This window comes from Colletotrichum lupini, chromosome 6 (genome assembly GCF_023278565.1).
Source record: "Colletotrichum lupini chromosome 6, complete sequence".
In the NCBI taxonomy this organism is placed as follows: domain Eukaryota; kingdom Fungi; phylum Ascomycota; class Sordariomycetes; order Glomerellales; family Glomerellaceae; genus Colletotrichum; species Colletotrichum lupini.
This window is the reverse complement of record NC_064679.1, coordinates 3,152,712-3,171,659: the sequence shown is the minus strand read 5'-3', so window position 1 is coordinate 3,171,659 and position 18,948 is coordinate 3,152,712. Positions and strand designations below refer to the sequence as shown.

The 18,948-nt window shown below is 52.9% G+C and overlaps 6 protein-coding genes across 6 annotated transcripts; 2 read left to right on the top strand and 4 right to left on the bottom strand.

Moving 5' to 3' along the window:
* Nucleotides 1-2,211: 2,211 nt before the first annotated feature.
* Nucleotides 2,212-6,468, top strand: CLUP02_12450 (uncharacterized protein; the record flags this gene model as incomplete). Its single annotated transcript, XM_049291414.1, has 3 exons — nucleotides 2,212-5,752; nucleotides 5,804-6,301; nucleotides 6,377-6,468. The coding sequence occupies 3 exons, from the start codon at nucleotides 2,212-2,214 to the stop codon at nucleotides 6,466-6,468; spliced, it is 4,131 nt and encodes a 1,376-aa protein (XP_049148559.1).
* A 421-nt stretch (nucleotides 6,469-6,889) lies between these two features.
* On the bottom strand, nucleotides 6,890-8,095 carry CLUP02_12449 (LD-carboxypeptidase; the record flags this gene model as incomplete). The annotated part of the gene is made up of 1 exon (XM_049291413.1): nucleotides 6,890-8,095. The coding sequence occupies one exon, from the start codon at nucleotides 8,093-8,095 to the stop codon at nucleotides 6,890-6,892; it is 1,206 nt and encodes a 401-aa protein (XP_049148558.1).
* Nucleotides 8,096-9,259: 1,164 nt separating this feature from the next.
* On the bottom strand, nucleotides 9,260-10,209 carry CLUP02_12448 (endoglucanase; the record flags this gene model as incomplete). Its single annotated transcript, XM_049291412.1, has 2 exons — nucleotides 9,260-9,926; nucleotides 9,986-10,209. 2 exons carry the CDS (start codon nucleotides 10,207-10,209, stop codon nucleotides 9,260-9,262), a joined length of 891 nt encoding a protein of 296 aa, XP_049148557.1.
* Nucleotides 10,176-14,257, top strand: CLUP02_12447 (uncharacterized protein; the record flags this gene model as incomplete). Its single annotated transcript, XM_049291411.1, has 11 exons — nucleotides 10,176-10,286; nucleotides 10,342-10,496; nucleotides 10,602-10,697; nucleotides 10,793-12,298; nucleotides 12,514-12,775; nucleotides 12,846-12,944; nucleotides 13,024-13,090; nucleotides 13,157-13,213; nucleotides 13,293-14,028; nucleotides 14,088-14,124; nucleotides 14,189-14,257. 11 exons carry the CDS (start codon nucleotides 10,176-10,178, stop codon nucleotides 14,255-14,257), a joined length of 3,195 nt encoding a protein of 1,064 aa, XP_049148556.1.
* Nucleotides 14,258-14,610: 353 nt separating this feature from the next.
* On the bottom strand, nucleotides 14,611-15,008 carry CLUP02_12446 (uncharacterized protein; the record flags this gene model as incomplete). Its single annotated transcript, XM_049291410.1, has 2 exons — nucleotides 14,611-14,720; nucleotides 14,795-15,008. 2 exons carry the CDS (start codon nucleotides 15,006-15,008, stop codon nucleotides 14,611-14,613), a joined length of 324 nt encoding a protein of 107 aa, XP_049148555.1.
* A 1,728-nt stretch (nucleotides 15,009-16,736) lies between these two features.
* CLUP02_12445 (carboxylesterase) lies at nucleotides 16,737-18,898 on the bottom strand (the record flags this gene model as incomplete). Its single annotated transcript, XM_049291409.1, has 6 exons — nucleotides 16,737-17,051; nucleotides 17,128-17,257; nucleotides 17,312-17,936; nucleotides 17,990-18,290; nucleotides 18,341-18,556; nucleotides 18,605-18,898. 6 exons carry the CDS (start codon nucleotides 18,896-18,898, stop codon nucleotides 16,737-16,739), a joined length of 1,881 nt encoding a protein of 626 aa, XP_049148554.1.
* Nucleotides 18,899-18,948: the final 50 nt, after the last annotated feature.

Sequence of the window (18,948 nt, the reverse complement as noted above, 5' to 3'; positions counted from 1 at the left end):
AATGGTGCCTGGTACGGAACTAGTCGGGCACTATTGTACCTTTGGAGTTGCCCATGTGAAGCGTGGGGGATGCAAAAAGGCCCAACAGCTCGCCAAGGCGTGTTTCCAATCGCCCATGGCAAATCTCGATGACAAGTAAGCGGGTTCTCTTCATGGACCTCGAAAAGCCTATGTCTCTTCCGAAACACAAAGGATCGGCATTCGTCGTACAAATCGATGGGTCGCAGAGCTTGAGATTGGCATCAGTTATGGAGCTGGAAGCTATACCACTTAGACTATAATAGTATAGCAGGTACCTCAAAGCAAAGCTCTCCACAGTAGGTCGGTTGAGGCAAGAAGAAAACCCGTGGGAACCTCGGGCGCCCACCAACCACGGACTGTCTCGACTCACATCACGCCAGGCTACAGGAACTTGTGCTTATTCGAGTGATGGTAGCGACACATGGCGTGAACATCTCACCTCATGATCAGGCCGCAATGGAAAGCAGAAGCAGCAGAAAGCGTGAGGAAGCGTTTTTGGGGAATGAGACGGAGAAAGCCACAGGGCGGCGCCACGTTGAGCTTGCAAGGAGCAGCCGTGGCGTGGCGGGCAATTGCGTGGGTCACTCGCCACATGCCCAAAAGCCATCGGGCGTGGGGTCGCGTCGAGAAGGGAGGCGAGGTTCGCGCGAGGTTCGATCGCAGGCACACAGCTCGATGGCCGTAGCCACACTTGGATGGAGGAGGAAGCATGGTTGGACCAGGGGTGGGAGGGAAGCCACAAATCGGGAGCCGCCTCATGTCTCTCCAAGTCTCACTTCTTCAACTCCCACTCCCACTGTCCAGTGTCCACACTTATAAGACGGTCTTTTTATGAGGAGGAAGGGAAAAAAAAAGAAGAGGCTAAAGCACCGTGGCATCTGGCACCCTCGGCAAAGCGACCCCCCGCAAAAGCTCTTTTGCTGGGATGCGACCCCTGCTCGTGGTCTGCGCAGTATGTGGTTTTGAAGTTCCGAGACTTAAACATTTTCTCGACGCGATCCAGGCTCCAGGTCATTTCCGTTTCTCACGGCTCCCTATCATACATAGTCAGCGTTTGTATGGACTGTTGTACCCTACCGTCTATATACCCTACGAAATAGTATCCGTACGAATAGACCGTCGACGCATGGGTGGTTGTTTCGGCAGATTGCAACCTGCCAGGCGGATACAGCGTCGCATTCATAACAGATGTGAAATTGCTTTACATCAGGACCAGCAGTCTAGCATCCATCCGCAGGTGCTTGAAGTCAAGAAGTAGAGACGAGAGTCCACCTGACAGAATGCCCATAGCATATTTCCACGTGCTGGCAGGTACTGATGTAAAGTCCTTGACTCTATCCGTAAAGTAAACGCCTACGAATTCAAATTCAAGGTTCGATGGAAGAGGAGGTACTTAGGGATACGTATCGACGGTACCTCACTTGGCGTGATAGGTAGGTACGTACTAAGGCTCTAGCCTCTCTAGCGACTAGCCTGCTGTGGCTCAGCCAATGGCCGCCCGCCAGCACCGTCCCGTCCGGTCGTCGCGTTCCCTCTTTGCCCGCTGGTCCCTTCCTCGCTCCGTCCGCTCCATATCAAATTTCACGTCGTGGTCGTTTCCCATTGCGGGTGCTTGTTGCTTTGGCTCTGGCTCTGTTTCTTGTCTCTGCATCGTGATCTTTTTCGTCTCCTCTCACTCTGCCGGGGGCCCGTCTTCGCCGCCTTTTTCCCTCATTTGCTCCTCCCAGACTACTACCCCAAGCTGCCAAACTGCCACCCACACCGAGCACCGAGCACCGAACCTGAGCCCTGGAAAACGAGGTCAACCCATCTTCCATCGTCGCGGCTTGCCCGTCAATTCGGTCTAGCCCCATCCCATTCCCAACCGACGCGGATACGGTTGCCTCATGTCATCCTAATTTCCGTTCCATTCGCTCCCAAACGGTCGACTCGCAGTGCCCTTCCGTCTTCTGTTCGCCTCCCTCAGTCTCCATCGCATGTTGCTGTCCCTCTTTTTCGGACGAGGATCCACAAGCAGCTGCACTGCTGAGCGGCAGACCGAAGCCGTACGCAGCACGCAGTACGCAGGCGTGAACTGAACGGCTGACCACCACCGTATCGGGACACCCATCGCCTCACCACCAAGGGACCACCCCCCCCCCCCTCCTAAGCGATATATACAACCCAACTGCCTCGTCCCCCCCAGCCACAATGTCCACCGAACCCTCTCCTCGTGCTGTTCGATTCTCCAACGGAGACGACGACTTGCGCTCAGACAAGATCATGCCCCAGCGACCAGTTCCCATCCCCGTCGACTCGGACAATTCTGCTTCCTCTGGTGAATACCAACCCGACGACCCCCACGCACTCGAACGTCAAGATGAACTCGGTTCTCTCGCCAGGTATTCCGAAGGCCATATCGCTGGCTCCATGTCCAACCTCGTCCAGGCCGCCGTAGCCAATGGTACAACCCGCAGTCTACGAAGCAACGCCAGCGACGGCGACGCATCCTACACCAATGGCGCGAGCAAAGTTCAACGACCCAGCGCTCCCGCGAGGACCCCTTCCAACACATATGCCCCGGCCGCCCACCGCAGGCCGCAACCTGCTCCTTCCTTCGTCGAATCCGTCCGAGCATCATCGAGAGGGCGTCCTCGGCCCAGCGAAAGGTTTCGCCAGCAAGAGAGGGCATACGTGCAGAGGTTAAGGCAGGATCACAACGATGGCTACCCGTTCGATGGCGGATACGTAAACGGCATCAACGGCATTGGCCAAGGCGCCGACTCCGACTCCGAGGGGGAGACACCCTCATCAGAAGGGCCCTTTGACGACAGATACGACCAGGAGACCATCATGTTCTACGGCAACGACGATTTGCAACCCACAGACGAAGATTTAAAAGACCCGACAAATCGAGAACGACTAGAATGGCACGGCATGCTGGAAGCTGTCCTGACCGGAGACGTCGTCAAGCAAGAAAAGAAGCGGTTGATTGGATCGAACGAACAAGCAGTAGGGAAGAGCGGGCAAAAGGCAGAGCTGTGGCTTGGTATTCGTTCAAAAGTATGTGGAAGACATCTTCCAGTGCAGAGACGAATGGTCGAGGAGGCTCGCGCGACGCTGGACCGTACACTAGACGAGATTATCAACTTCTCCGTCAAGGGCGAGAGCGAAGCTGGAAAGCCACCATACGAACAGGTCAAGGACGTGGTCAAGAAGATTGACAAGGCTGAGAGCCTGTACCCTTCTTGGACCTCGCTGGCAGCTGAGCACCAGTCGGCAAACTCCCCGCTCTTCCATGAGGCGTCGGAATCCATCATTGCCTGGTACAACACCAATGAGATGATCAACACCGAGCTTGCTATTCTCAAAAAGTGGGTTGGGAACGAAGAGCTAGATTTCACTCGGACACCACAGCGTTCGCCTGTAGGCAATGGCATCAGCGATGAATCCTCATTCCTCGACCGATTGATGAAGGAGGACGGCTTGAAGTCGCTGTATGACGAGGAGTTTGACGATGAAAAGAACAAAGATGCACACAAAGGCATGTTGCCTGGTATTTCAACCGTCATCACCAAGTCCAAACAGACGCTCATCCGAAATTTCGCCGCCTTCCAAAAGCGACATCTTCCACCATACATCGAGGAGCTGCTTACGCTGATCAGCTTCCCATCCCGGTTGATTGAGGAAATCATCAAGATGCGCCTCGCTTACGCTAAGAAAGTAAAAGAGTCTGCGCAGCAAAACCCAATGATGCAGGACCAGATGATCAACCAGTTCCAGCTTCTTCTTAAACTCGCTATCCGCATCAAGCTGGAGTGCCTGGCTGTGACACAACCAGAACCCGGCTGGGAGCTTCCGCCCTGCATCGACGAGTCTTTCGATCAAGTCGTGCTGGATGCTCTGAGGTACTACTTCAAAATGCTCAATTGGAAGCTCAGCGGCAACAAGAACACCTTCAAGGAGGCCGAGTTGCTATTTGCGGAATGGGACTTTGCCAATGAAATTGGTAGCCACCTTCTTGGTGGTGACGTCGAGGTTGCAGAGCAGTTCAGTTCCCTAACCTTCAAAGCTATCAATCGTTTGAGTGTCACATTCGAAAAGGAGCTCCAAGTCAAGCCCAAGGAGAGTACCGCCGAGATGAGCAAGAGATACAAACAGTGCCTAGATTCGGTCCGAGTAAGACAGCGAATGCTGCAGCGTTTCTCTCGCATGCTGAGTGAAAACTACGAAAACGCATCCGACTTCAGCATATCCTTCACGCCAGAGAAGTTGCAAGAGTTTTACGACAGATTGATCGCATCCGGCCACTTCCAGATTTTCACGGATCTCTACGAGCAGGAGGGCATATTCATCATAGCCTCGCCATCATTGATGGATAGACACGACGCCATTCATTCCATCTTGGGTCTGAGCTCGCCGGATCAGTTTGCGGAAGACCCAAGTGACCCGTATCTGTTGATTCTCCGGCCTGAGAGCAGCCCGCACTGGTTCGGCGACATTGTGCAGCTCTCAGTTCGGGAACGAAACATCGATCTGAAAAAGGGCCACATGAGACTAGTCGCAGCCGCTGCTCAAGCGCGACTCGTCAATGCCAGGAAAGCCTTCATCGATGCCGTCGACATGCACGTCGACCTGGTTGTGGAACAGAGATCGAATTTGCACAAGGTCAATACACGTCTGATGGAGACGAGACGTGTTGCCTACAAGTTGTCCAACAACTTCATGGACAGTGTCGAAATCATTCGGAAGCAGACCGAAGGCAGAGAAGTTCAAGAGCTCATTCAAACTTGCTTTGTCTTTGCGACAGAATTCGGTCAACGCTCTCTCCTTGTCATGGACAGCAACCGAAAGCAAATGAACAACCTCAAGCTGACGAAACTTGCTTTGGATTGGGTTAGCTTCATCTGTGACGACTGCATCGCGTCAGATCGAAAGACGTTCCGATGGGCGGTCCTGGCTCTGGAGTTTGCCATGGGGATGACCAGAGGCAGACACATCTTGGCTTTAGGCGAAGAAGAATACGCCAGGCTCCGGGCAAAGGTTGCTGGCTGCATGGCGCTTCTCATTTCACACTTTGATATCATGGGAGCGAGATCGAACCTGGCCGCCCAAGCAGAGAAGGAGCGCGTCGAGGCCTTGGTTGGACAGTTCAAGCGCTTGGATAAAAATCGCATGCTCGACGACCATGAGGCTTCCAAGTACATCACGGAGCAGCGATTGGAGGAGATTGACAAGGTCGACGATATCAGGAGGGCCAAGGAGGCAGAGAGGCAGGCTCTCGGTCGCGTACTAGAGGGAAACAACGAGGTCGACCGATCGCTAGCCTACCTCTCATCCTCGGCTACCAACATTACGATGCGCTGGCAACAGGGCCATTTCGTCGGCGGCGGTACCTTTGGCAACGTTTATGCCGCTATGAACCTGGACTCGGGTCACTTGATGGCTGTTAAGGAGATTCGTTTGCAGGATCCAAAGCTCATCCCCACCATTGCCGAGCAGATCAAGGACGAAATGGGTGTCTTGGAAGTGCTCGACCATCCCAACGTAGTCTCGTACTACGGCATCGAAGTTCATCGCGACAGGGTCTATATTTTTATGGAGTTCTGTCAGGGCGGTTCTCTCGCGAACTTGCTAGAGCACGGCCGCATTGAGGACGAGCAAGTTATCATGGTTTACGCATTGCAGCTGCTTGAGGGTCTTGCTTACCTTCACGAGAGTGGCATTGCCCATCGCGATATTAAGCCTGAAAGTAAGTTTATCTACCCGATATTGGTCTAGTAACTGTTCTAACAACTTACAGACATTCTCCTCGATCACAACGGTATCATCAAGTACGTCGACTTTGGAGCTGCCAAGGTCATTGCTAGGCAAGGCAAGACGCTTGTCCAAGATCTCTCCTCTTCCAAGCCCAACAAGTCGATGACGGGCACGCCCATGTACATGTCGCCTGAGGTGATCAAGGGTGAGAACCCTGGCAGAGCCGGCTCAGTCGACGTCTGGTCGCTGGGTTGCGTCATTCTTGAGATGGCCACTGGTCGTCGTCCTTGGGCCAACCTGGACAATGAGTGGGCCATCATGTACAACATTGCCCAAGGCAACCCTCCTCAGCTGCCGTCGGCCGATCAGCTTAGTCCGCAGGGTCTCGACTTTTTGAAGAGATGCTTTACCAGAGACCCCAAGCACCGCGCATCCGCCGTCGAACTCCTGCAACACGACTGGATCATGACTATCCGCAGCCAGGTTGTAGAGCCACCTACACCTAGTGATGCTAGTAGCTCTGCTCAGTCAACGCCCAGCAGTAGGAGCAACACCAATGACGGTTTCTACTAGGGCCAGAAATCGACACATGGTGTTAACCACTTCAACTCTATAGACGCACACCCTCAGGAGCCGCAACAGGCACCCTCACCGTCACAAAGCAGTACCGATGTGCCAAATGTTCTAGTTACACGAACCAAGGACTAGGCACGATGTAGCAGAGCTGCATCGACAGCACTTTTATTTTTCAACAACGATACACGACCAAAGTTTCTCTCATTTTTCATACACACCGGGGAACCCCCCAGAAATTGCATCAGCAAAGCGTTCGGAGTCATTTCCTCGAGGGTTCACGTGCTTTTTCTGGTTACAAGGGTTTTCACAGGTATTCAATTGCTACTGGCTGGTCGGGGAAAGGAAACCAAGGGGGTTTCTCTCTTACATGACATACACGAACGTGAATGGGATACAATGGGAAGTTGAACACGAGTATGGCTTAGGAGAGCTATCGTTAAACATGTAATACAAATAATACCCAAAGGCTAGTTTTACCCAGCCGTCTATATGTCATGAACAGTTTTCTCTGTGGCCCCCTCCCGCCCATGCTGCTCTCGAGTGGCTGCCCGTTCTAGACCACCACAGCCTCCGCGATGGAAAATTCGTCCTTCTCCGAGTCTAGCACCGCCAGCGCGTCCATCGGCAGCGTCACGATGGGCGCGGTATGTCCAATGTCGACATTCATCAAGATTGGGAAACTGGTGCTCGCCCCCAACCGGCCCTTACACAAGAGACCCTGTATCACGGCCGCGTACTCGGCTCTCTCTTGCTCTGTGTTGTACCCGTACGCTCGACCGACGACGAGCCCCGCAATCTCGTCAAACACCCCGCGCGCCGCGAGGTCCGCGAACGCCGAGCGGATCCGGGCGAGAGGGTTGCCTTTCGTCATGTCGGCCTCTGCCGTCGCGGACTCGAGGAACATGATTTTGTCCTTCCAGGACGGGGATATGTGGGCGATGCCCTGGATGCGGGCTACGACTGTTAGGCAGCCGCCGAAGAGGCGGCCTTGTGTGCGGGGGGCTCGTCGGAGCCAGATCCAGGACGGAGAGGGGAGGAGGGTTCGGGGGGTGGTTGAGGTGCGGGTTGAGGGGGAGAGGAAGTAGGGGCATGTGATGGGGGCGTAGTAGGTTGAGCGGGGGATTGGGACGGGGGTTGTTGTGGTGATTGGGGTGCCGAGGACCTGGAGGAGGTGGGCGAGGTGGAAGTCTTGGAGGTATCCGTCGTCTTCTGTCTTGTTGTTCTCCGTGTGTTCTTGAGAGAAGTCGAACGAGGAGACGGAGGCAGTCGTGGAGGTAACGGCCTCGCCGAGTTCCGAGACGGCGCAGGGGCCGTAAAAGGTGCGGAGGCCGGTGAGGGCGCGGAGGCACCAGTGGAGGACGGTGATATCGGAGTAGCCCACAAAGATTTTGGGGTTCTCCCTGATGAGATTCTGGAGGTCGACGTCTGCCACGAGGTAGGGGATGAGTTCTGTTGCTGTTGAGCCGCCGACGGTGCAGAGGACCATGTCGACCGTGGGATCGGCGAAGGCGGCGCGGAGCTCGGCTAGGCGGTTGCGGATCCCGGCGGGGATGGGTTCGCCGGCGGAGAGGACGGGGTCGAGGTCTTCGCCGTCGGGTTGGAAGATTGTCGTGATGGTGTAGCCTAGGGAGGAGAGGAGGGTTTGGGCGCGGGCGAGGGCGGTTGGGATGAGGGTGTTTACGCGGAAGGAGGGGGAGATGAGCGCTATTTTTGCGTTTGGGGGGAGGGATTTTGGGATTAGGGGCGGTGGGAAGGACATTGCGGCTGGGTTTGGTTTGTTGTTTTTGGGAGTTTGGTTTTGGGTTGTTCCCGTGATGGTGACTTTGGCATAAGTCAGAGTTGAGCGTTGATGGTGTGAGGTGTAGTTGGATCTGAAGCTTATGGTTGATGGCGGGTGTTATACAGTCTCATTAACGAGGCAGTCTTGCTTCGTTTGGAATGAACCTACGTGGCCATAACGTAAACCAGAACAATCGCATCCGGGTGTCGATGGTGATTTACAGTTCGGCCCGCCAAAAGAAGCCGTCAACGTTGCGACGTTCGGTGTGACTCCTACAAGTACACGCGTTGGATTACGAGGAATTCAGTTGAGGTCAAGCACGCACTCATCACGCAATTGAGTACATGGCTACTAGGAAGACAGATGGGAAGCAGGGGTGAAGTGGAGAGAGGAGGTAAGGGACACAGTTGGTAGTCGTCCGAACTCACGTCAGCACATGCCCCGGCCCCGAGAGGGGAAGGTGGTCGCGAAGGTTCAACCCCACCTCGGCCCGGGGGTGTCTTGTCGGTCGGCCGATGGCTCCGGAAGTGGGGTGTTTGGCCGGCATGTGTGACCGTAGTGCCCGCGGCCCAAGGGCCGGACACTTTGTGCCTCCATCACGGATGAAAGCTTAAAGTAATTCACTGAAGCATATCCAGAATCTCCCATAAGTTTCTCGCCCCTGGATCCTTGCTGGTAATTGTTGTTTTCAAGGTGAAGAACACGAAGGGACGGCTCAACGCCGTTGACCCTTTCAACCCCACCAGCCATCATACATGGATGCAATCACTTCTGGTCCCATGCCATACACTCTCATAGGAAAGTTTTGTAGTTAGTCACTCGGCGTACAAGATGAATCAACATCCATGGAAACAGCTACCCTTTGGGTACAAGGCTCGCGTTTCCTAAACTCAATTGCATATAGCCTTACACATTGAGGGAAAGTTCAGGCATCGTTTATGTCGAAAGGCTCGACTTACGTAATTTTCCAATCTGTCAGCGAGAAACTCATACTCACACAAGAGCGGATAGAGACGTGTTCAGGCTTGATGTCGCGATCATATTGCTTCTAGAATCTTCCCAACATTAACCTCAATGCTCATGAATTCTACATATTCTCCTCGGCAAACGACCTCAGACGGCTCAAAGCTTCAATTGCAAAACTTAGACATCGTCAGTTACAAGCTTACGATGCCCGTATTTCTGCCTTCCGCGCCAACTCCTGGCAACGCGCATGGCCCCGAGAACAAGAAAAACAGCAATGGCGCCGCCACTGAGCATGGTCCATTGTGACGGCCAGCTCCAAAGGTTACCCAGACTCCTCTCAGGCCCACACTTCCCCGTAAACATCGTCTCCTCGGACAAGGGACATTCCTCGTTGACCACGAGAGACTCGCCAGGGTTGGGGAACTTCACACAGCTGCCCTTGTTCTGTGTCCAGCAGCCGTTGCCATTGTTCGCCTCGAACACGAGGGGTGCCTGGTCAAACTTTGCCGCCCGCTCCTGTTCGGTGACGTCTGCGTTCGTCTCTTGTCCCAGAACCACTATGGGAGCGCAGTTCATAAACATTTCGGGAACGCTCCAGCGACCGTACCATGTCCACGCCATAACGGCCGGTCCCACGGGCAGCCAGTCCGGGACGGTAAAGTTGTAGAGGCTGGGCAGGACGACCGTGGGAGAATCTCCGTAGTTGACCTCAGTGAGGTTCCGGATCGGACAGCCGCCCTCGATGGAGTGGATAACTCTCCATTGGCTCTTCCTTGTGGGCTTAAGGTCCCGTGTCACCGAGATTTGGCACGAGCCGCCGCCGTGGGAAGCGCCTCCCATGGCCCTGTGTAAGTCGTCAATACATATACTTCAAGTAGCAGCCTGTATCAATGATTGACTTACCGCAAGTGCTGATTTGAGCCCCTCTCCCAGATGTTGGCTACGCCGGACCAATCGTAATCCACTTCGCCTTTACATGGCCAGTCTGAGCCATCGTTGGCTACTGGACCATTGTCCCGAAGTTGACTTGGGAAAGGAATGGGGTTCTGCATAAGCGTGTGGCTATTCACTCCAACTGAAAGAAGGAGCAGACATGCCATTAGACTTGCTGATAAGGGTTGGGCCATTTTGTGTGAAGGGTTTGTCTGCCGACTGTTTGGGCTGTAAAGAAGAAGCTGCTTGTCTCGATGAAGTCAAGACTTTCGTGCTGACCACGACTACATAAGGTAAAGAACGTAAAAGCTACCAACCCAGTCTAGGTCACTTTCTATTTTCAGGTCAAACTTTTGTCTCGCGCGATAGAGGAGCTCACTGCCGCCGTTTCAAGAAGACTGTTCTGGATCACCTCAACGTCGTACCAAGCAGCATCCCGGCCACACCGCCGTCAACAGCAGCAAAAGCAGATGGCGGTGAAGTGCTTTAACGATTCATGTTGTCGCATCTAAGGGTCCATCTAGTTCGTGATGGTATCCCTGATCACCTGCATGCCGGGTCATGTTTCCACTACATGTCGATCAAGAGTGGCAATCAATACTGAGGGGGATATCAGAGGGGTCCAGATTCACGGTGTCCCCGCTTCGGAAGACTTCCTAAAGGGGACGACGTTTCCCGCAGTGTAAAGACACAAATTATCAAGACTTTGAAAGCCGCTGTTAGATCGAATATTGTGAGTTTGAAGTTGTATTCTGCGCTTCGCAAAGCAACTCACAGAGCAAAGATGACGGCTTCTTGTTTTCGGGCGACTATTGGCCGTCTGGTTGCCTTGGGCACGATTCTTACGTTTGTGACTTTCCAGTATATTGCAGTAAAGTCAAAACCTCAACTAAGCTTCTACGAAATTTTCCTACAACTCAGTTCTTGCATCCTCCTATGTAACTTCTTAGTCGTCGTTGCGCGCTGGGCTGAATATGAACCCATCCAGGGGCTCAAGGACAATGGCCGATTGCCATCTATCAACGTCATTGTTCCGGCGTACAACGAGTCTGAGTTCGTGAGGAACTCAATATCCTCCGTGTTGTCCTCAGATTATCCCAGAGACAAAGTCCATATCATCGTTGTGGATGACGGCTCGACGGATGATACCTGGTCTCACATACAACACGCACTTCCACCAAAGTCTTCGACTCTTTGTACAACAATCCGGCACGAGATCAACCGTGGAAAACGCCAGGCTATGGTCACGGCATTTGAAGTGGCCAACAACGAGATACTCGTGACTCTGGATTCCGACACTACTCTCGACAAGCATACTCTCCGGAACTTGGCCAGTCCCTTCGTCCTAGACAGCGACGTTGGAGGCGTCGCCGGACACCTCTCCGTCTTCAATATCCAATCTCAAGGATGGGATAGCTTCATCCCTCGCATCCTTGACTGCCTTTTTGAACAAAACGGCAACATTCCGCGGGCGGCGCAGTCAAAACACGGGTTCGTTACCATTCTCCCAGGCGCCATCTCCGCGTTCCGCAGAGACGCCATCCTGCCGCATACTAAGGCCCTCGTGGACACGAGATTCCTCGGGCGTCCGATGAGGCACGGCGAGGACGTCCAGCTCACGATGGGACTCCTGCGCGATGGCTGGCGTCTCAAGTATCAGAGCAATGCTGTTGGCTACACAGTCGCGCCAGAGACGTTTTTGAAGGCTTTCCTCATGTACGTTCGCTGGGAGAGGAGCAACCATACATATTGGATGCTCGGGCTTGTTCGTCTAGCCTTTCGCGATGCGGCGAGATTCTTCACTCGACGCTTTGCTCGGCCGTGTTCGAGCGAGCCCGAGCTACTGCTGCCCGGAGACCTGGAGAAACAAGGTGGCAGGAGAGAGGTGAATGCCCGAACGCCGGACTATCATCCCATGCTGATGATTTTCTGCGCGGGGTTTGCCAACTTTTCATACCTGAGTATTGTGATTTCGTGGCTACGGGGCTTTTACTTCTCTCCGTGGGTTACATTCATGAATCTGGGTTGTCTCGTCGTGTTTGCCACTTGGTTCAGTACTCTGTTGTTGGCGGATGCTCTTCACGAGAGCGAAAGTAACATGGCAGTCGAAGGAGACGTCAAAGAGTCGGACGAGACCCGGTTACTAAGGACCGAGGGTTCGTACTCGAGATTGAGGAAGAAATTGCAGTATTCTTGTTTCTCTACAGTTGCCAACTTCACATTTGTCTGTTGGGCTTCTGTAATTGGATTGCTTACACTGAGGAGTCAGAGTTGGTTGACAAGGTGACGGTCTCTGTGGTAGTGGATGCGACTTCTTAGACAGTAAATCAAACACTCTGCGCTCATGCTGTACTTTTCGGAAGAATGTTTACGAAAGCGCATAGGGATTTTTCTTGAATCCAAAAGAGGAAAGAAGCCGATCAAGCAGATAACACTCTACCCGCCACGCATTCTGAGAAAAAGCAGCCAAGCAAATCAACACTCTACCCGCCACTCAGTCTGAGAAAAAGCAGCGGAGTCAGAAGACAGAACCAGAAAGATTTGGCGCCCGTCCCCTGCGATTTCGCCATCGACCAACGGCATCGCCGTGTACGAGAATATCGCAGTCTTCTAGCCTCATGCAGTCTAAGCTGGAAAAATGCAAGTGACGGTTTCGGGTTCTCCCTCTTTACGGCAGGTATTGGCAGACAAGTCGGGGCGCCCAGCCACCGGCGTGGCAACGGAGGTTCCATCGGACCCCTACACAGTAAACCGGGATCCGTAAGCTTATACGGGGTGGCCAGTGAACGGTCTGGAACCCATCATATCAGGGCTTACTTCATTTATTTAGAGTTTCGGGCCGGCAAAGAGGGGGGGGACGTGGCCAAGCGATGCTGCCGCGTGGGATGCAACACAACATGGCGACAACGGAGAAGATTACAAAACACGTGTGAGCTGGGATCAGTTGCTGCTGCTCAGACAAAAATACAGATATTCTGCCGGGAGCAATGCCGAAGGGATGAGGGTAGGGTCGGGAAGTGAATGGGGGCAAACTCGCCTATGAGGCCTCTCGCTCCATGCCATTCATCTTTCAGAGTTCCTGAATTCTTGCTGGTTCAAAATTCGCATTCTGTTGAGGAGCGCATCTGAATCGGCTCAAAGACAGTTATGAGTCCCCCAATATTGTCAAAACACGGTCAAGTCATCCGCAAATGTACTGTAAGTCACATAACCACTTGAGTCCTCCGTCAAAAGTATACCCAAAACTGACATAATTCCAAGGTTCCAGGAACAGTAGCATTCACATTCGATGACGACTCGTGGAACGAAAAGGATGAAATCCTAACACTGTTCGCCCAGCGAAATGCACAAGCTTCCTTCTTCCTACGTAGCACTCTATGGACCGCAGATTCAATAAAAGACGACGGGAAATCTGTAGTACAGAGTATCCACAAAAACAGGCATCTGATTGGATTTAGCACCTCGAGTCGCCATCCTCACAGCGGCGTGGAGCATGACGACCTCCTCAAAGCCCGTCAGAAGATTTCCACGGTTCTCGGAGCCTCATCCTCCTCTGAAGGCCTTCGACCACAGTACATTTGGTCGTCCCCGGTCGATTGCACAGTACGGAACGGCTGCGTTGAAAAGTTGACGATAAATGGTCAGCGACTGGTACTTTGGGACGGTAGACCGGCGGACATGAGTAACAACACAGAGACTACGCTTCTCCTCGACAGACTACAAGCGGCAGACTCCGGGCGAGATTCTTTTCTCATTCCGATACGAGGTTTTCAAAAAGAGAGTAATCACAGTTTCGGCGATCTACTAGATGGGTTCCTACAAAAGGGCTTCCAACCGGTTACTGTAGGAGACTGTATAAATGACCCCAAACACTTCTGGTATCTAGATCACTTGGGACGTCCGGCGACTAGCTTGGCATTTGGCCGCCATGGTGTAGTATCGCCTGGCACATTTCTCAGTCAAGTTCGATGGAGCGGGATACTGGCTGTATTTTTCTTAGAGTTGATGGCCCTGTCTTGCCTGTTCTGGGCTATTTGTCGGTATAGAAAGATCAAGTCACACCAACGTGTAGTTCAATGATGACGCATTACGACCTAGTCAAGAAAGAAGTACCAAAATGTGTCGACACACTCAATGACCCAGACTGACACGTAACGATCTCACAAAAAGTAGAAACCACTCGTGAATTTAAGCAACATCAAACTAGGTAGAATGGCCACTTACTTCTCTGGGAATGAGTAGACATCACTCTCTATATATTCTTTTCTCGAAGAAAGATACCTTATCCATAAATAATCGGGTGCAAGACCGTACCAGATAAACCTAATGCGGTATGATCACACGGCATATTCGTCAATGCATTTCACACAGTGGCGCTCGTTTAATAGCCTGGGATCTCAGAGTATAAGTAATTGATTGTCCCTCAGCTCGAAGAAGCTTCGAACACCTGGCAGATGGGAACAGTTACTGAAATGGCTTCTTATGTGCGCGAAGTCTATGTGCCCTTCACTCTAAAGCCGTAACAAGTAGGCCCCATCTATCTCATCCTTCCGCGGCCAAGTCTTAGTTACAAGTGTCCTATATCCTGCAACCCTTCACTCGCACTCAACACGAACGGACCAGACTCCCTTCAAAGAGTGGCACTGCCTGGTGCTGAAAGCAGTAACCGCACTGCCTCTGCAGTTTCCGTTGTTGTATCCTCTCACTATTTACGATACTTGTGGTTAGATGTTTCTGTTTCTCACTTTGTTCCAGGGTTCAAGGGCTTCATTGTCTTACTCTTGCACTTGGTGTCGTAGTCAATGACCTTCATGCCCCAGTCGGTGCTGTAGAGGGCGTGGCACTCGTTGGCGTTCCAGTCCAGGTTGCCGCCGCCGGACGAGGAGCAGTCCGTCTTGCCGTACTTCTTGACTCTCATGTCGTAGGCTGCGGCGGCGGGGGCGAAGATGGCGCAGGCCGTAGTGGCGGCGGTGAGGATGTTGGTGATGAGCATCTTGGAAGTGTTCCAGGTGGAAGATGAATATTGAGTTGGAGTTTGGAGCTCTGAAGTCTGATCTGAAGAAGTTCTTGTTGTGAGTTGATGAGGGAGAGAAGTCGTGGAATAGAGGAAAGAAGACGTGTTTATATATTCCAGAGACCTGCGAGAGTAGACGCTGGTCATCTCTTCGTCTCGTATGGGAATCTGAGCCTGTGGATACTTCATGATAACTGGATCAAAAGTTCCTGGCGAGTTCCCGTACATCTTCAGCCCTGTCCCGCCCTGCCTACACTTATTTCGCCTCTTCCACGTCGGGCAAAAAACTGACAACTCGACTTTTAGGTAACAGAATTCTGAAGGTATCGTCAAGCGCAAAAAGGGCTTAGCAGAGGCAAATGTAAGCGCCAAGAGGCACTGCGGGCCTTTAGATCATGACATTCCGCAGCCCCGAGGATTTCCAATTATTTTCTTGGCAATATCAGACGATGGCGAGAGAGAGAAAGACACCAGCTTCCTACTGCGGTTGTCTCCACGGTAGCCGATTGGTCTGGAAGGCATAGGGCTGGGACTGTTTAGACTTTTGTACCAGCGGGGCTAAGGATTCCGCCGGGCATACGGGGTGTTGTTGATGGGGGCGGAAGGAATGAGCACCTTAACTTTGTGATAGAAACTCGAATCCTTCCGACAGGGTGGGTATTTGACGAAAAGACCGAGGAGATGGTATAGTCCCGTTGAAAGCCAACATGGACAATGCAAATTGAGAGTCAACATATCCAATGCCAATTGAGGCAATATGGTGAGGTACCCAGACCATCAAAGCTCAGTGAAGCTTGTATCAAGCTACGCTGTCCAACACAACCCTCTGCCTCCGACCGTGGCTTCCGACAACAGCAGAGCAATTTCCATCAAAGGATGCGGGGAAAAACGACTTCGTATTGATGCAGAATTTCATTTCAGCATCATGCACAATCCCCCCTCCCCCCCAGATCTCCAGGGATCGACCCGAGCCGCCTTCGCCCGGGCAATGTGGCACGGCCTAGGGCTGCGACAGGGGGGGGGGGGGACAGAGAGAGAAAAGTGGGCGAACATCAGCCCACGATATTCCTCTAGATGAACAAAACTGATGAACGGGGGCAGGATCCAACATCGACTTACCTTAATTACTAGTAGATGGAAAGTATGATTGTCGACTATTACCTTCGTCGGGCAACTAGCTTGAGGGGCATAGCCGCGGTTCTAGGCGACGGGTGACGAGACTGTGAGACCAATGTTTTTGCTCCTCCAACCAACCAACGTATAGGTCTCGGGCGGAAAACTCCACCTTCTTGCTCGCTTATAGCGGGACCTCTTAGACTCTAGATTTGACGATGTTTCATCGAAACTGGATAGTGTTCAGATGTACATTAGTTCTCTCTTATACGCCGCAATGAGTCTCGGTTAGCCTATGCGTAGTTTAAGTTAATCAAAGGATTGAAAGGATCCTACTGCCCATTCCTTCCGATGCAGGAGATCAGGAACTCATGGCCTGTTGAGGTAGTTCCAGGGTTGACTCCCAAGCCTAGGTTGATTGGTTGGTTGTTGTTAACTTGGGAGGTGGAGTTGTTCGTATAGAATATACTTGAAAGAATGTACTAAATGGCCTATGTACATATCGCCAGGCAGATAAGGTCTGTAGATGTTTACACAGTATGTACCTGACCTTATCCAATACGTACTGAACGCGTCGTATGAGCCGGGGAAAACTCAATTCCCAAAGATGTCGAGCCCGTGCTTAATCATCCAACTCATACCTTCCGCCCGCCAGTCGTCCGTTTCCAACACAGTGCCGTTGAGACCAAACACCACGTCGCTACCAGATGCACCGCCTTCCGTTGAGTAGGCAGGCCACTCGCCCAGATCCGGAGCGCCATTGGGATCAAGAGAGACGAAAAAGTTGACCCACGCTGCGGACATGGTCTTTGACAGCGCGGTGGCCTTCTCAGTGTAGCTTGTGCTGTTGCCTCCAAAAGGGTTTACGTCGTAGCCAAGGCCGTTGAGGTTGTTGAATACGAATGCGACCTGGGTGGAGGTAAGTCTTTGCACAACAGCTGATGAACCGCGAATGTCATTGCCACGTCACAGTCAACAAACTTACCTCCTGGAAGTGAGTCGCGCCAATGTACTCTGGAACTCCATTCACGGTAACGTCGAAGCGATATGCGTAAGACGGCACGCCGTTCTGGGACCATATGATGTTGGCCCTGCGGCGGAGGAAGCCGAAGAACCTGCCAGAATGTCAGTACACACAAGCCTAATACCGAAGAGTCATTAGGACATACATGTCTCCGAAGAAAGCCCCGCCGCGTCTTTGCTGCAGACCCCGAGCTACGGCAATCTCCTCGCCGGGCTGAATGATGTGTGGCCATGTTTCCAAGCTCGGGATGCCGACGGCCTGGTCATCGGGGTATAGAGCCAACGCCTCATCAACAAGCTCCTCGATACTTTGGCCCGTGGTCTCCTCGACATTGGGAGCCATGATGCTGCGTACGGCAAACGCCATGTCCTCATCAGTGTTGATCGGTCCACCGTTCGGGCCCCTCCCCTGGCCGAATGCAGAGCCTTCATCCGAGTTGGATCCGATCAGAATGGGGACCTTTACAAAGTCTCCGCGTTCGAGCTGCGACGTCGCAAAGTCTGCAAGGAAGTCGCCATCCTTCATGGGTATGAAGCTGAAGGATGACGTGGTTGCGTTCAGCACGGCATTGAACTCGTCCAGAGGTGCTGTGCGCAGGCACTCTATCGACTCCTGAGTGCCGACAGTGGAAGCGCAAGAGGAGATGTTGCCGACAAAGAGGTCGTAGTTGGTCTGGTAGGCAGTGGAGTTGAAGCCGCCGACCATGCGGGGGATGAGCCCTCCGAAGCCGGACTGGGCAGCCGCGCCTCTGAAGAGGCCGTCGTCACGTCCTTGAAAATGTTAGTCGTAAAGTATATCTCGCATGCGAATGGTGTCAACTTACCGTTGTAGGCCAGCACTTGCCCAGCGACACTCTCAGCACCTGAGCTTTCACCAAATATGACAACCTTGTCGGCGGCGCCGCCAAAGCTGGCAATGTTTTCGTTGACCCAATGCAGAGCCAGGCGCTGATCTCTGAAACCCAAGTTGGTCGCGCCAGCGTCAAGGGCCTCCTTGCCACCGGGAAAGCCAAAGACGGATAGCCGATAGTTTAAGCTAACCGCAACGAGGGGAGTACCCTGCTTGACACTATTCTCGACGATGAAAGAGAGGTTGTATCGCCTGTCTGCTGATCCGCCCATGTACTTATCACTGTCAGCAGTGGTTCTCGCGAGGGTCCGGCAAAAGAACATACCAGGCCGCCTCCGTGGATCCACACAGCTACGGGAAGCTGCGCGTCAGCAGCGATACCGGCTGGGCGAACAACATTGAGATACAGGCAGTCTTCCGAAGACTCATAGCCAATCATGTCGGAGCCATAACCAACGCAATGCTTTGGGTACTCGGTGACTGTATGCGTGCCGTTCCATGCTGAGTCTAGGCCTTGGGCGATACGGAATCGTTCAGGAGTCTAGAATGTTCAGTATGTCGGCATCAACCGAAGGTTACAGCCACATACCTTGGCGTATGGCATTCCAAGGAAGAAGTCCTGGCCATACTCTGCGCTGTGAATGCCAGTGTAAGAGCCATTCTTTACAGTGATAACGGGACCGTTGTCTCTACCACGGATAGCGGCGGACCATACCGGCGCGGATAGGTACAGGACCGTAGCTAGGAAGTACACAAAGAAAGCCATTCTCTTCAGCAGCTGATATCGATCCGGTTGTGGCCTGGGTGTCGGTAAAAGGGGAGATCGGCTATCAGGGGCCTTAGAACCCTCTTTATACCGCAACCTCTTCATGTCGAAGGACATTGTCTACTCAGGTACTACGCCATCGCACCCCATTAGTAAAACATGGCCAC